Source organism: Protomyctophum parallelum, assembly GCF_964188405.1.
Source record: "Protomyctophum parallelum genome assembly, chromosome: 4".
NCBI classification, from domain to species: Eukaryota; Metazoa; Chordata; class Actinopteri; order Myctophiformes; family Myctophidae; genus Protomyctophum; species Protomyctophum parallelum.
Window position 1 is genome coordinate 55,066,891 of NC_139700.1, and position 14,800 is coordinate 55,081,690.

The following is a 14,800-nucleotide window of genomic DNA, read 5'->3' on the forward strand; positions in this document are numbered from 1 at the left end:
TTTCCGTTTTGCCGTTTTCTCGATTGTGCCGTTTTGCCGTTTTCTCGATTGTGCCGTTTTGCCGTTTTCTCGATTGTGCTGTTTTTTTGTTGGTGTTAGCATTATGTTATGCTTTAGCTATTGAAAAATAGCAGATCTACAAGCTCATAGCGCGCCACCGCTAGGAGCTTGTAGGTCTGCTATTTTTGAAAAATCGAAGAACGACTGACATAGAAACATAGCTTTTTCAGAAAACTGTCAGGATGTAGAAGACATATGTACCCATCAATCGTTAGATTGTGTGTATTAGGCAGACATGACGCATGACCATGTCTTTTATTCACTTCCCAGCTCGTTCTCTCCACGAGGTGACGCTGCACGAGTCCATCCGTTACGCCATGGGAGACCCCGTGGAGAAGTGGCTCAACGAGCTGCTCTGTCTGGACTGTATGAACATCCCCAGGCTCATCTCAGGATGTCCGCTGCCTCAGACCTGTGAGCTGTATCCTTCACTACCTACCTGATGCACTAGTTACTTATCCTTCACTACCTACCTGATGCACTAGTTACTTATCCTTCACTACCTACCTGATGCACTAGTTAGTTATCCTTCACTACCTACCTGATGCACTAGTTACTTATCCTTCACTACCTACCTGATGCACTAGTTAGTTATCCTTCACTACCTACCTGATGCACTAGTTACTTATCCTTCACTACCTACCTGATGCACTAGTTAGTTATCCTTCACTACCTACCTGATGCACTAGTTACTTATCCTTCACTACCTACCTGATGCACTAGTTAGTTATCCTTCACTACCTACCTGATGCACTAGTTAGTTATCTACCGGTAGTTAGTTATCCTTCACTACCTACCTGCTGCACTGGTTTGAAAACCTTATGCCCATACCTAACACCATGTAGTAAGTAGTACAGCAGCTTAGCTCCATTATATGAATGAATCGTTCAGTTTGTGATAAAAGCATGAAAGTTGGTACACTTATAGCCAAAGGCATTCTAAAAAGATTTGGATGTGGACCCATCTTGAATTTACAACATGGCGCCCATAGCAGCCATTTTTCAAAATGGCCACCAGCATCAACTGTTTTCTTATGAGTGATGGATGTAATATTCTAAGAGTAGTTACGAAGTGCATAATTATTATGATTATTTTACACAAATCCCAGTTTATAGGCATTTTAGCTCATTTTAGTCACCGTGGATGCCATCTTGAAAACGATGCCTTTCTGGTTGTTCGTTCGTTCGTTCCTAAAATCTTAGCACACCCAATAGTAACAGAATCCATTGAAAAATCTCTTTTATCAATTATTTTGGTTTTCAACCATTCCTATACGTATCCAATATTTTAGTCTGTGCAAACACAAACAGTTTGCACAGCTTTTTGAAAACCTAGGCTAATACCCATACCTAACACCACGCCAAAAATCAGAAACTAGTCACCAAAAGCCAAATCTTGCTGATTTCTTACACGTCCACTAAGGAACTTATGCTGTCAGGTTTCATGTATTTATCATTATCAACTTTGACCCCTCTGTGACGTGGAACTATTTATTTGTGCTGCTGGTGCTGCTGGCGTAGTGATACTGGACAGAACAAATAGATCCATAACCAGACCAGAACTTCCACCACGGGACAATTTATACCCTTTGCAACCACTATATTAGTTATTTGGTGTGCAGATCTTTATCCTCCAATATGTTTGTTTTGCAATTTGCACCCGTTGTATTGGGCATTAGGTGTGTGTGTGTGTGTGTGTGTCTAGTTGTGGTGTTTGTCGGCCTTAACAGCAGCTCCACAGATACTACGTGAACAGAGACACACTCTTCTGTTATCACAAAGCATCCGAGGCCTTCCTGCAGAGGCTGATGGCTCTCTACGTAGCTTCACACTACAAGGTGAGATCACGTCACACACATCAGTGAAATGAAATGACCACATTATATGTGTGTTATTTATAAATGATACGGTCTGGAAAGCTGCAACAAATTTATATGATGTCCAACTACACCTTGAAGGTAATGGTTGTCTGTCTGCCTGTCTGTCTGCCTGTCTGTCTGCCTGTCTGTCTGCCTGTCTGTCTGACCGCATAATGTGCTCTCTCTGCTTCCAGAATTCCCCCAACGACCTCCAGATGCTGTCGGACGCCCCGGCCCACCACCTGTTCTGTCTGCTGCCCCCCGTGCCCCCCACACAGAACTCCCTGCCAGAGGTGCTGGCGGTGGTGCAGGTAATATGCTCTGTCTGTGTGTGTGTGTGTGTGTGTGTGTGTGTGTTTTACATAATAGGTAGTTAAACAACTAGTCGACTAGTAAACTAGTCAACTAGTAAAAATGACTAGAAGTGTTATTATAAGTGAACATTTTTATTTGTTTTTTCAATAATATACAAGGCAAGCTCACAATGTGTCACATTTTGTAGGGGTAGGCAAAGCATTCAATTCACTTAAATATCGCAATTTTTAATGGCATGATTTAAAAATCGAATCCTGAAGTTTGAATCGTGATTTATTTTATTTTATTTTAGGTTAGTTATTTTTTATTTTGAAGTGTATGATTCAACTTCTAGTATAAAAAAAGTAAAGTAACCTGAGGGCAAAATCACAATAAATCTCAGAATCTAACCGTAATACAATTAAGAATCGCAATATAAATGGAATCGGCACCCTGGGTATCGAGATCGTATCGAATCGGGAGGTAGTGAATTGTTCCTTTCTTTTTTTTTGTTCTTGTCAGGTTTGTCTTGAGGGTGAAATCTCTCGTCAGTCCATCCTCAACAGTCTGTCTAGAGGAAAGAAGGCTTCTGGTGACCTCATCCCCTGGACCATATCAGAACAGGTACTCGCCTTCTGTGTGGAGTTTGCATGTTCTCCCCGTGTCCCCTAGGGTAGGTACGCTCGCAACAAACATGCAGTAATCCTGGTCTCTAAACTGCCTCCCCCTGGCCAGCCGGGGCGCCTGATGGAGGGGAAAGGAACTGGTTGGAATAACGTGTTCCTTCCACACACTACGACCAACCGCGGACACTCCCCCCTGTCAGGTGAAAAGAAGCAACTTGGACTCCTCATGCCGTGAAGGAAGCATGAGGTCAGTCCGTTGCTCTCCCCAGGTTGGCAGAGGGAGTGTAGCGCCCAGGATTACTTTAGATAACCGACACTGTGTTGAGTCTCCATGTCACTCCTCACATTGTAACCCCCACCCCTCTCTCTCTGTCTGCAGTTCCAAGACCCCGAGTTTGCTGGTCTGTCTGGAGCGAGAGTGGTCCGAATCGCTGTCAACCCTGACTACCAGGGGGTAAGCTGTGTGTGTGTGTGTGTGGTGTATGTGGTGTGTGTGTGTGGTGTATGTTGTGGGTGTGTGTTGTGTTTGTGTGTGTGTCCTCAGTGCTTATGGCAGAATTTCATGTATGTTAACGGTGTGGAACCTGGACCAACAGATGGGTTACGGCTCCAGAGCTCTCCAGGCGCTGCAGATGTACTATGAGGGCAGGTTCCCCACGGAGGACGAGAACGCTCACGCCAACAGTGGGATCACCACCGTGAGCAGTGAGGTAACCACCATGTTTATGTGCATTTTCTTTCCAGTTGCTTCATTCGCTTCACTCTGTGTCGCGCAGGTAAAAACAAAGGGTCTGGGTAGTACGGGTAGTGCTGCTTGCCAGACGTTAAGTGATGCATGGTACGTGTTTCCTCCCCCGTCAGGCGGTCAGTCTCCTGGAAGAGGTGGTGGCTCCCAGGAAAGAACTGCCCCCTCTGCTGCTGAAGCTGAGCGAGAGACGAGCAGAGAGACTGGACTACCTGGGAGTGTCCTACGGCCTCACCTCGCAGCTGCTCAAGTGAGTGTCTTCCCCTGTGGAGGAAAGCAGTGGTTCCCCCCAGGGGTACCTGAGGGAGTTCCAGGGGGTCTTCACTCCCCAGCTAAATGATAGTTTGGAACCAAATGGACCCTTATGGGCCTGTAAAGCGTTGTTCATAGTCTGGATTTCCGGTGGTTAGGTGACCACCGAACTACAACATGGCGTCACGAGCCACGGTGAAGAGCAAACCACCGCCCCAGGCCTTCTCTCTGTTTTTACTCACCATCGCTCAATGTTATTTCAGCTCCGGTGGTCACCTTACCGCCGAAAATCCAGACTATGAATGAGCCTTAACTCAGAGAGTTAAATGGACCCTTACGGGTCCATTTGTACACTCTCAGAGTTAAATTAACATTGATTTTACAATATAAATTGGGGGTCCCAGAGATAGAAATGCCATTAAATAATGGGGGTCCGTAGACTAATGCATGTCAAACTGGGGGTCCTTGAAATTAAACGGGCTGAGAATCAGTGTTGGAGCCGTAAAAATCTTCTCTTCTCTTCTCTTCTCTTCTCTTCTCTTCTCTTCTCTTCTCTTCTCTTCTCTTCTCTTCTCTTCTCTTCTCTTCTCTTCTCTTCTCTTCTCTCTTCTCTTACATGCCAGGGACCCCCCCCTGGCATGTCTTTTCAAATGGGGGTCCGCGCCGCGGGGCTAATTGGTGTCAATTTGGGGGTCCTTGACATGAAAAAGTTTGGGAACCACTGGAGTAAAGTATCACGTTCTGGCGTGGGATCTGCCCCGTCGGCCTCGCCGACAGCGTAGGGCGGTTCGAGAGGCGAAGCGACACTTTAACCCATTCTGGGCGGGAACCCCTTTGGTGTTTTAAGCATTATGTTATACTTTTAGCTTTTGAAAAATAGAAGATCTACAAGCTCATAGGGCGGCACCGAGTGCCGCACTACGATTCTCGATTCTCGATTCTGCTATTTTTGAAAAATCTTTAAAATGTGTGGCAAATCTTTGAATATATATTCTTTCAGAGCGGAAATGTTTTGCTCAAATCTTTGCTTCTGGAAGGTCCCTGGAACAACATATTTTCAGATGGGGGTCAGCAGCCAATTACATATGATATTGGGGGTCCTTAGTTTGAGTACCACTGACAGAAACATAGGGTTTTCTCTTTTTAGAAGGCAGTTGTAGAATCGTTGTAGAGGTCTAAATGGGTTATACGGGCGAAGGCCCCTTTTCAGCTGATCCTAATGACCCTACTACATATGGATCGGCCAAACATGGTGTAAACAAAAACTAAATTATGAATTAAATTACTGCTTTGTAACTTCTAATCATGATTTGTGTCGGTTGATAACATTATGTTCAGATGCCTGAATTGCGTTTCCCAGCTGAAAAAATAATATTTTACACATTTCTTTGGAACCAACGTAATCATGTACAGTGGCAGTGAATTAACACTTTAGCTGATCTACAAGCTCACAGCATATTGTTTGACATGATATAAAAGACATGCCCAAAATAGTATAGCCAGGATGAAATACGTGGTTAATAATGTCTCTGGATGTGAAGTGATCATTACAAGATCTTATATTTATTTATTACTGATATCTCCTTAACAATCTATTTTTGTGCAACATGGCAGGTTCTGGAAAAGGGCTGGCTTCACCCCCGTCTATTTGAGACAGACACCAGTAAGTGGAACATGGCTTGTCTTCATGAACGGTTTTCTTTCGTTTTTTCTTTTGTTTTGTTTTTACATTATTTATTGATGATGTGTTGCATTGTGTATTGATGTGATTTACTGTGTGTGTGTGTGTGTGTGTGTGTGTGCGCGCGTGCAGAATGACCTGACGGGGGAACACTCGTGTGTGATGCTGAAAGAGTTGAACACGTCTCAGGGGTCGGAGGAAGGCCAGTGGCTGTCTGCCTTCTGGAAAGGTGAGCTCTCTTCTAGGTTGCTTCCACATTGGATGTGTCCACGCTGGCTTAACCCATATAGACCTGAGGACCATTCTACAAATGTCTTCTAAATTATGACAATTTTCTATTTCGTTCTCAATATTTCATTTCAAGGACCCAAAATATGTATTTGGTCGCCGGCCCCCATCTGAAAATATGTTGTTCCAGGGACCTCCCAGAAGCAAAGATTTGAGTTAAAAACGTTCTCTGAAAGAATATATATTCAAAGATTTGTGCCACATTTTCACGATTCTTCAAAAATAGCTAAAGTATAACAAAATGCTTAAAACACCAACAGTGGTTCCCGTCCAGAATGGGCTAGGTTGCTTCCACATTTGTCCAAGCTTAAAATGTGTCTGTAAAATAAAACTAAATACCTCACATTCAAAATCACATTGTGCATATTTAATGTTTTAGTCTTTGTCTAGTTTTAGTCGACTAAATGTCATGCAATTTTAGTCGACTAAATCTACAGTTGATTTAGTCGACAAAAATGTATTTTGGCGGGCCTTGATGCCGTCGTAATGTTGACTGATTTTACTGATTTTAGCCGATCTACAAGCTCACAACGTGTCGCGCTTCGACGAGTTGTGAGCTTGTAGATCGGCTATTTTCAGCATGCAACCAGAGTGTAGAATGACTTACACTAGTCCCTTCCTAACATTTTAGTCTAGTTTATATTTGTTGACGAAATTGTCAATACATTTTGTCTTAATTTTTGTTTTAGTTTTAATTTAGTTTCTATTTAGTTTTCGTCAGTGAAAAAAGGTAGTCGACGAACATTTTTTGTCTTAGTATTAGTCGACTAAAACAACACTGCTTCACAGGTGTTGCCAATGATACTAATGAAGGCTCTGTTCCATTCCGGTCAAACAGAGTCTGAGGTGCTGCTATTGTGCATGTTTGGAAACACTCTGCTACACCAGTCCCAATGGGTTCCATATGGCCCTGTATGGGTCTGTAACTCTGAGAGTGTACAACTGGAACTAAATGGACCCTTACGGGTCATTTTATTTTACCTGTGAAGGAAGTAGGGAGAGTTATTCTGTGTGCCCATTGAAAAACAGAAAGACCAACCGATTTTAACAATGACTAACTATAGTCACTAGGTGGTGCAGTTGAGTTACACGACATGGTTGTATATATATAGTGGAGTTAACAGAGGAGCCGTTACATGGTTTTCATTTCTCCTCCTCCCTCCAGACTTCCGTCGGCGGTTCCTGTCTCTGCTGTCCTACCAGTTCAGCAGCTTCAGTCCCAGCCTGGCCCTGAACCTCCTTCAGAACCGCAACACCAAGGAGGAGAGCACCAGTAAGCAAGCAAGCACGCCCTCGCACGCACACACACACACACACACACACACACACACACACACACACACACACACACACACACACACACACACACACACACACACACACACACACACACACACACACACACACACATTCTGCAATACGTATGAGTACTTTACCACCCAAGGCCGGATGGATGAAAACATGTTTTCCACCGAGGGGACAGATAAAAGGAAGGTTCTGGGGCAAACGGGGAAAAAACACTTATCCATCGGCTGGGGGAGAAGTGAGATTAATGTGACATGAAGGATCTGAATTCTGGACATATGGCACATGGGAGAATCATTCACAAACAACGACGTACCCAAATACTATATCATTGACCTAATAAACACTAAAGCATTTCAGAGTTGTTTCAGTGTTATTTTTGGCAGGAAATTTTGATTTTAGCTTTAGTCAGTCTCTTCAATAGTTTTCATTTAGTCACCTGGAATGTTTTAGTGTTTAGTCTAGTTTTAGTCGACTAAGTCTGCAGTTGATTTAGTCGACTAAAATGTATTTTGGGCGGGCCTTGATGCCGTCGTAATGACTGATTTTACACTTGCTGAAAATAGCCGATCTACAAGCTCACAACGCGTCGCAGCGCGACGCGTTGTGAGCTTGTCAGCATGTCAGCATGCAGCCAAGTGTAAAATGACTTATACTGGATCTCTTGTCCACTATAGTCCCTTCCTAACATTTTAGTCTAGTTTGTATTTGTTGACAAAATTGTCAGTATTATTTAGTCTTAGTTTCCATTTAGTTTTCGTCAGTGGAAAAAAGGTAGTCGACGAACATTATTTTTAGTCAAGACTGACTAAAACTAAATGAAATTGCATTCAAAAGGCTCATTGAATATGCTGTCCAAATGACCCATGCGGTTCTTCTTCTGACCCATGCTTCCGTCCCCTCAGCTCTCAGCAGCTCGGAGCTCCTGGCCCAGTTCAGCCCGTACGACCTGAAGCGCCTGGAGCTGTACTCCCGGAGCATGGTGGACTACCACCTGATCATGGACCTCATCCCCGCCGCCGCGCGCCTCGTCTTCCTCCGACAGCTGGGAGACGTCTCCCTGTCCGCAGCGCAGTGTGTGAGTCTCCTCTTTGTTTGACGCCACCTGAGACCAGATTCTACAAAATGTCTAATTAACCCATTCTGACCTGAGATCAGATTCATACGAGGTTTCCACTGGACACACACTGGCCTGATGAACCCATTCTGACCTGAGATCAGATTCTAAAAATGTCAGTCGTTCTTCGATTTTTCAAAAAATAGCAGACCTACAAGCTCGTATCGCGCCACTCGGTGGCGCGATATGAGCTTGTAGATCTGCTATTTTTCAATAGCTAAAGCACGACATGATGCCAACACCAAAATGGGTGCCCGGTCAGAATGGGTTAATCCAGAAAAACTGTTTTCTGAAAGGTTCTCAGTGGTGCTCAAGCTTTTTCATGTCAAGGACCCCCAGAATTATCTGTATTTGGCCACGGACCCCCATCTGAAAATATGTTGTTCCAGGGACTCCCCGAAGCAAAGATTTGAGTTAAATACGCCACCCCTGTGGACCCTTATGGGCCTGTAACTCAGAGAGTGTACAAATGGAACCAAAGTGTACAAATGGAACCAAACTCCAATTGCGCCACATGTTCACGATTAAAAAAGAAAAGCAGATCTACAAGCTCGTAGCTCGGCACAGAGTGCCGTGCTACGAGCTTGTAGATTAAGTATGCTTAACCCATTCTGACCGGGCACCCATTTTGGTGTTGGCATCATGTCGTGCTTTAGCTATTGAAAAATAGCAGATCTACAAGCTCATATCGCGCCACCGAGTGGCGCGATACGAGCTTGTAGGTCTGCTATTTTTTTTTTAAATCGAAGAACGACTGACATTTTTAGAATCTGATCTCAGGTCAGAATGGGTTCGTCAGACCAGCGTGTGTCCAGTGGAAACCTCGTATGAATCTGATCTCAGGTCAGAATGGGTTAAAACACCAAAAGGGGTTCCCGCACAGAATGGGTTAAAGGGGCATTCAGTGATTTGGAACACCCTAACAAGATGTGCACATGCACACGCTCTACAGTGGGGGGGGGGGAGTGCAACAAGCCAACAGCACCTGCACCAAGGCCTGCCCCCACTTGATCATGATTGGAGGAAGGCCCCTCTCATCCTGATTGGATGAAGTCTTTCTCACCTGCCACCAAAACCGAAACAAGGGTTGTTTTTTTTTATACCCCAGTGGCTCACTGGAGACAGGGATGAACTCCTTATATGGTCAGCACACTCTATAGCAGGGGTAGGCAACCTTAGGCACCAGTGCCAACATTGGCACAAAGGAGGGTGATCACTGGCACACTGGCAAGTGTGTGAGGTTTTAAATAAACTATTTTAAGAAATGCAGTCAAATAATTGAAGTCCCTCACATTAGTGTGCAAATTACATCCTGCATTCTACATTCATTAAAACTGAACTCTGTTATTGCCCTGACTCTAATGATCATTATAACAACGTGAAAGAAAATATTTAAAAAGAAGGAAAAACTTTATTTGTGGACAAGCAAAATTTGTTGGAATTTTTCACGTGGTGTCATTAAAATTAATTAATGTTGATATGGCACACTGACGATCTAGAAAATAAAAACATGACACTTCATTTAAAAAGGTCGCAGACCCCTGCTCTATAGTAGGGAGGATTATCCAAAAAATGAATTTTAACTTGGCATGTGTTGTTTCCCCATCATGCCAGGCCTTGCTGCTGGGAGTGGGTCTGCAGCACAAGTCAGTGGACACTCTGGAGAAGGAGATCGAGCTTCCCAGCTCTCAGCTCATGGGGCTCTTCAATCGCCTCATTCGGAAATGTGTGCAGGTGAACTGTGACTTATTATTATCGTCATTATCTTCTTTTTCTTTGCAAACATGAAAAGACAAATGATATGTAAGAAAGACAATAATACAATCCACAATGGGGTCTGTTAGTCTTATTAAACTGTTTTCCGTTCAAAATGTGTTTTTGTAGATCTTCACCCGCATCCAAGAACAAGCCATCGAGGCTGACATGGTGTCTAGTAAAGACGTCAGCATGGAGCCCACCGTCCGAAGCCTCAGTGATGATCTGGTACGCACCTTCCTTAACCTCTCTCTTTTCAAATACAATGTAACTAGTTAACCTTCCTTTTTTTCCAGCAATACTTAACCCATTTTGACCTGGGAACGATTCTAAAAATCTCTTCTAAATCCTGACAGTTTTCTGAAAAAGCCATGTTTCTACGTCAGTCGTTCTTCGATTTAACAGAAATAGCTAAAGCATAAAATAATGCTAACACCAAAAGGGGTTCCCGTCCAGAATGGATTAATACACATACTGTACCTTGTGTTTGTTCTTTGAGAAATGATTACTAACGTAATAATATGACTTTTCCTCGTCAGAATGAAGCCGCAAAGGAGTTTGATGAGAAGCACAAGCAGGATGTAGAGAAAGTGAAAGAGTTGGACCTGGATCAGTGAGTATGGAGGAATGGGTTCTAATGGGTTCTATTGGGGTACTGCACCCGATATGTTGACTTATAATGGGTTCTATTGACTTTCTACTGGGTTCCAATTGGATCTATTGGGTTCTAATAGGGTACTGTACTGTACTGTACTGTACTGTACTGTACTGTACTGTACTGTACTGTACTGTACTGTACTGTACTGTACTGTACTGTACTGTACTGTACTGTACTGTACTGTACTGTACTGTACTGTGTGTGCTCTACTGGCCACTTTAGATGTTGCAGCACAGACACCTACTGTACATACATACATACATACACATATACGTACACATACATACACGTACGTATGCATACATACACACACAGCTAGCACCACTCAATCTACGCTGCCTCCACGCAGATTGATCATAACGCTGATGCTCTGTCCTAATGTCTGACTTCATCATGATCATCAGATTGATCATAACACTGATGCTCTGTCTTAATGTCTGACTTCATCATGATCATCAGATTGATCATAACGCTGATGCTCTGTCCTAATGTCTGACTTCATCATGATCATCAGATTGATCATAACGCTGATGCTCTGTCCTAATGTCTGACTTCATCATGATCATCAGATTGATCATAACGCTGATGCTCTGTCCTAATGTCTGACTTCATCATGATCATCAGATTGATCATAACGCTGATGCTCTGTCTTAATGTCTGACTTCATCATGATCATCAGATTGATCATAACGCTGATGCTCTGTCCTAATGTCTGACTTCATCATGATCATCAGATTGATCATAACGCTGATGCTCTGTCCTAATGTCTGACTTCATCATGCACCTCGTTTAGAATATTAACGCTCCTAAAGAGAGATCAGTTTTACATCAGCAATGTAGTAATGGAACATTTACGCCCCTCGTCCGAAACGTTAGAGAGATGACAGTTACCCCACAACAACAACCATGCTATTTCCGTGCTCATACCCAGACACCCAGCCAGCCACAGTGTTGTTTTTGGCAGCAGATTTCTATTTTAGTCTAGTCATAGTCTTTGGATTGAAACTTTTTAGTCGTTTTAGTCACATTTTAGTCACCTGGAATGTCTTGGTGTTAGTCTAGTATTAGTCGACTAAATGTCATAAGATTTTAGCCGACTAAATCTACAGTTGATTTAGTCGACTAAAATGTATTTTGGCGGGTCTTGATGCCGTCGTAATGAGTGTTTTTACACTTGCTGAAAATAGCCGATCTACAAGCTCACAACGCGTCGCGAGCTTGTAGATCAGCTATTTTCAGCATGCAACCAAGTGTAAAATGACTTACACTGAATCTCTTGTCACTAGTCCCTTCCTAACATTTTAGTCTAGTCGACGGAATTGTCAGTATATTTAGTCTTAGTTTTAGTCGTCATAGCTTAGTTTTCATTTAGTTTCTATTCTTTTTTTTTCTGTTTTGTCAGTGGAAAAAGGTAGTCGACGAACATTTTTCGTCTTAGTTTTAGTCGACGAAAACAACACTGGCCAGCCACACGCATAGCTCCGTAAGGGAGTTGGTTGCACCACTCAAAGATTGACAAACAGGAGAAGGTTATTTGGTAGTTGTAATGCTTGTTTATGTATGTGTGTATTTTTTAATCTCAGGTACAAGATCCGTGGTGATGAGGAGGAGTGGAACCAGGCCTTGAAGCACGGAGCAGGAGCCACGGCTGTCGTCAGCATAAAGAGGTACCAACCAACTTCATTTTCTTTAGCCCATTTTGACCTGAGGACGATTCTACAAATGCCTTCTAATTCCTGACAGTTTTCTGAAAACCCCCATGTTTCTGTGTCAGTCGTTTTCAAACATTTTCATGTCAAAGACCCCCAAAACTAGATGTATTTGGCCACCGACCCCCATCTGAAAACATGTTGTTCCAGAGACCCCTCAGAAGCAAAGATTTGAGTTAACAACTCGCTCTGAAAGAATATATACAGTATTCAAAGATTTCAGGCACATTTTCACGAATTTTCAAAAATAGCAGACCTACAAGCTCGTAGGTGGTGCACTATGAGCGTGTAGATCTGCTATTTTTGAAAATAGCGAACAGTAAGTAGACGGACAGGAAAGGGGGAGAGAGATGGGGAGTGACACGCGGCAAAGGCCGTCGGGGCTCGGGGTTTGAACCCGTGGATGTACAAATGAGGGCTGGGCCATTAATGGAGTGTTTGATTAAATGCACTTTTGTCTTCTCATTATTCTTTTTAACTTTAGCTATTGAATAATAGCAGATCCCTTCCTTGAATAACATATTTTCAGATGGCGATCGGCGGCCGATTTCACATCATTTTTGGGGTCCTTGACATGAAATAGTTTGAGAACCACTGACATAGAAATGGAAAGGATTTATAAGACATTTGTAGAATCTGGTCTGGGGTCTAAATTGATTAAAAGACAGGTGTTTCAACCAGACTGTCCTGACCTGACGTTGTTCACCCCTCACATTTTTGTTTGCTGTGTTTTCACGCCTGTGTACCGAATAGTGTTGATTTTTTAAATAAGAACTAAATGAGAACTAAGCTACAATGACTAAAACTTACATTACATACGGACAATTTTGTCAAATAAAAACTAGACTAAAATGTTAGGGAAGGACTAGTCTCCACCCTAACATTTTAGTCATTTTATGCTTGGTTGCAGCACGTTGAGATTACGAATTACGATTACGAATTGAGATTGACTGTAGGTTGACCCGGAGACCTGGGTTGGAACCCTGGGTGTTCACTAGGGATGTCCCGATGCACTTCTTTAACCCTGGGTGTTCACTAGGGATGTCCCGATGCACTTCTTTCGTTCCGTATCCGGACCCGATACCACAATGTCTGTGTTAGCCGATACCAGTGTTGTGTTTATACTGTAGCTCTCTAGCTATATATCTGGTGTTGTGTTTATAGCAGACTCCTCACTCAAATGTGCACTTGCAGTTTGGGCAACTCCAAAGCAAACTCCACATGTCCCAACATTTTATTTACCTGCCATATAGCTGCCCCTGTGTCGGATCTGTGGTTAGACTGGCATATTCACCGATACCGATATGACCCCATATGACAAATAAGGGCCGATCCGATACTTTTCCTATACCGATACAGTGTCGGGACATCTCTAGTGTTAACTTTTGCAATTATGCTGTTGTAATATTAACAGTTTGACTGATTTAAACGCGTAACCCGCATTTTAATCAAATACCCTACGCTGCCGAGATTGTTGTATTACCTTTAGAGCATACGCTGAATTATTTGGGCTTTTGATCCGTGAAAATCCGGCGAGAAAAGGTCCCTCGGTTTGTTATGAACCGATCCCACCATCTTGGTGCGCCCGGAAGACGCAGCACAAGACCCGCCTCCATGAGGCGTTGAACCCCATTCGTTTGCATTGGCCTCAATTTCCCAGAAGCCCTAGCAGCCCACAGCATGTGACGATTTCCGGTTTCGTCATCAAAACGAAACCATCTAGTCTCTATCTCCGCGGCAAAGACAGAGTTTCTTTTTATTTATTACAATACGGCGGATTAAACACATAAGATTAATTGTGCCTTTCTTCCTCAGTGACAAGAAGAGGAAATCACTTCCGGCAGTGGGAAGTGATGTCACAGCACAGGGAGGAAAGAAAAGGAAAGGAAAGGACAAGGAAGGTCAAAGGCCAAACTACAAGAACAAGGACAAAAAAGGCAAATTTGGAAAGAAGCCAGGAGGATTTAGACGGTCCTGAGAACAATAGATGTATCTTATTCTATACATTTTCTATTTCAGTGGTTATATTATTTGAACAAAAATACTTTGTTACTCATTGATTTGATTCCTGTTCAGTTGTTCCATAGTCCCAATAGTCCAATTATGTGTATATATATATCTATACCAACACACAGGCTGAGCGCAGGTTGCATGTAAGCGATTCCCAAACCAGTCGTTTTGAGGAGCGCTACTTTGTGTCGTTTTGAGGAGCGCTACTTTGTGGTTCACTGAACCGTTTGAGGCTCTTTGAGGCGTGTGCTGAGCGAGGCGTGGGTGACCGCGCCCAGCAGCTGATGGTCTTGCGAGTAACAAACGCTTTTGGGGATAGAAATATAAGACCTCAAAATAAATGAGTTCAACATTTTCTTGAGACAGAAGCATCTGTGATTAGTCCCTTGGAATAATAATAATAATAATCTAAAGTGTCAAATGTAGGCCATACTGGGAGACG

The 14,800-nt window shown here is 43.2% G+C and overlaps 1 protein-coding gene across 2 annotated transcripts in view; it reads left to right on the forward strand.

Moving 5' to 3' along the window:
* nat10 (N-acetyltransferase 10) overlaps positions 1-14,528 on the forward strand; it is a 28,632-nt gene extending 14,104 nt beyond the window's left edge. For both annotated transcript variants that reach the window (XM_083762534.1, XM_083762535.1), the window contains 16 exons: positions 331-481; positions 1,801-1,897; positions 2,113-2,229; positions 2,735-2,836; positions 3,218-3,292; positions 3,435-3,548; positions 3,700-3,833; positions 5,450-5,498; positions 5,649-5,745; positions 6,970-7,077; positions 8,015-8,187; positions 9,841-9,960; positions 10,111-10,209; positions 10,521-10,594; positions 12,223-12,306; positions 14,164-14,528. In XM_083762534.1, the coding sequence (XP_083618660.1) occupies positions 331-481; positions 1,801-1,897; positions 2,113-2,229; positions 2,735-2,836; positions 3,218-3,292; positions 3,435-3,548; positions 3,700-3,833; positions 5,450-5,498; positions 5,649-5,745; positions 6,970-7,077; positions 8,015-8,187; positions 9,841-9,960; positions 10,111-10,209; positions 10,521-10,594; positions 12,223-12,306; positions 14,164-14,326 (1,757 nt within the window). In that variant the 3' untranslated portion in view covers positions 14,327-14,528. The remainder of the gene's footprint in view (positions 1-330; positions 482-1,800; positions 1,898-2,112; positions 2,230-2,734; positions 2,837-3,217; positions 3,293-3,434; positions 3,549-3,699; positions 3,834-5,449; positions 5,499-5,648; positions 5,746-6,969; positions 7,078-8,014; positions 8,188-9,840; positions 9,961-10,110; positions 10,210-10,520; positions 10,595-12,222; positions 12,307-14,163) is intronic.
* The last annotated feature ends 272 nt before the right edge of the window (positions 14,529-14,800 follow it).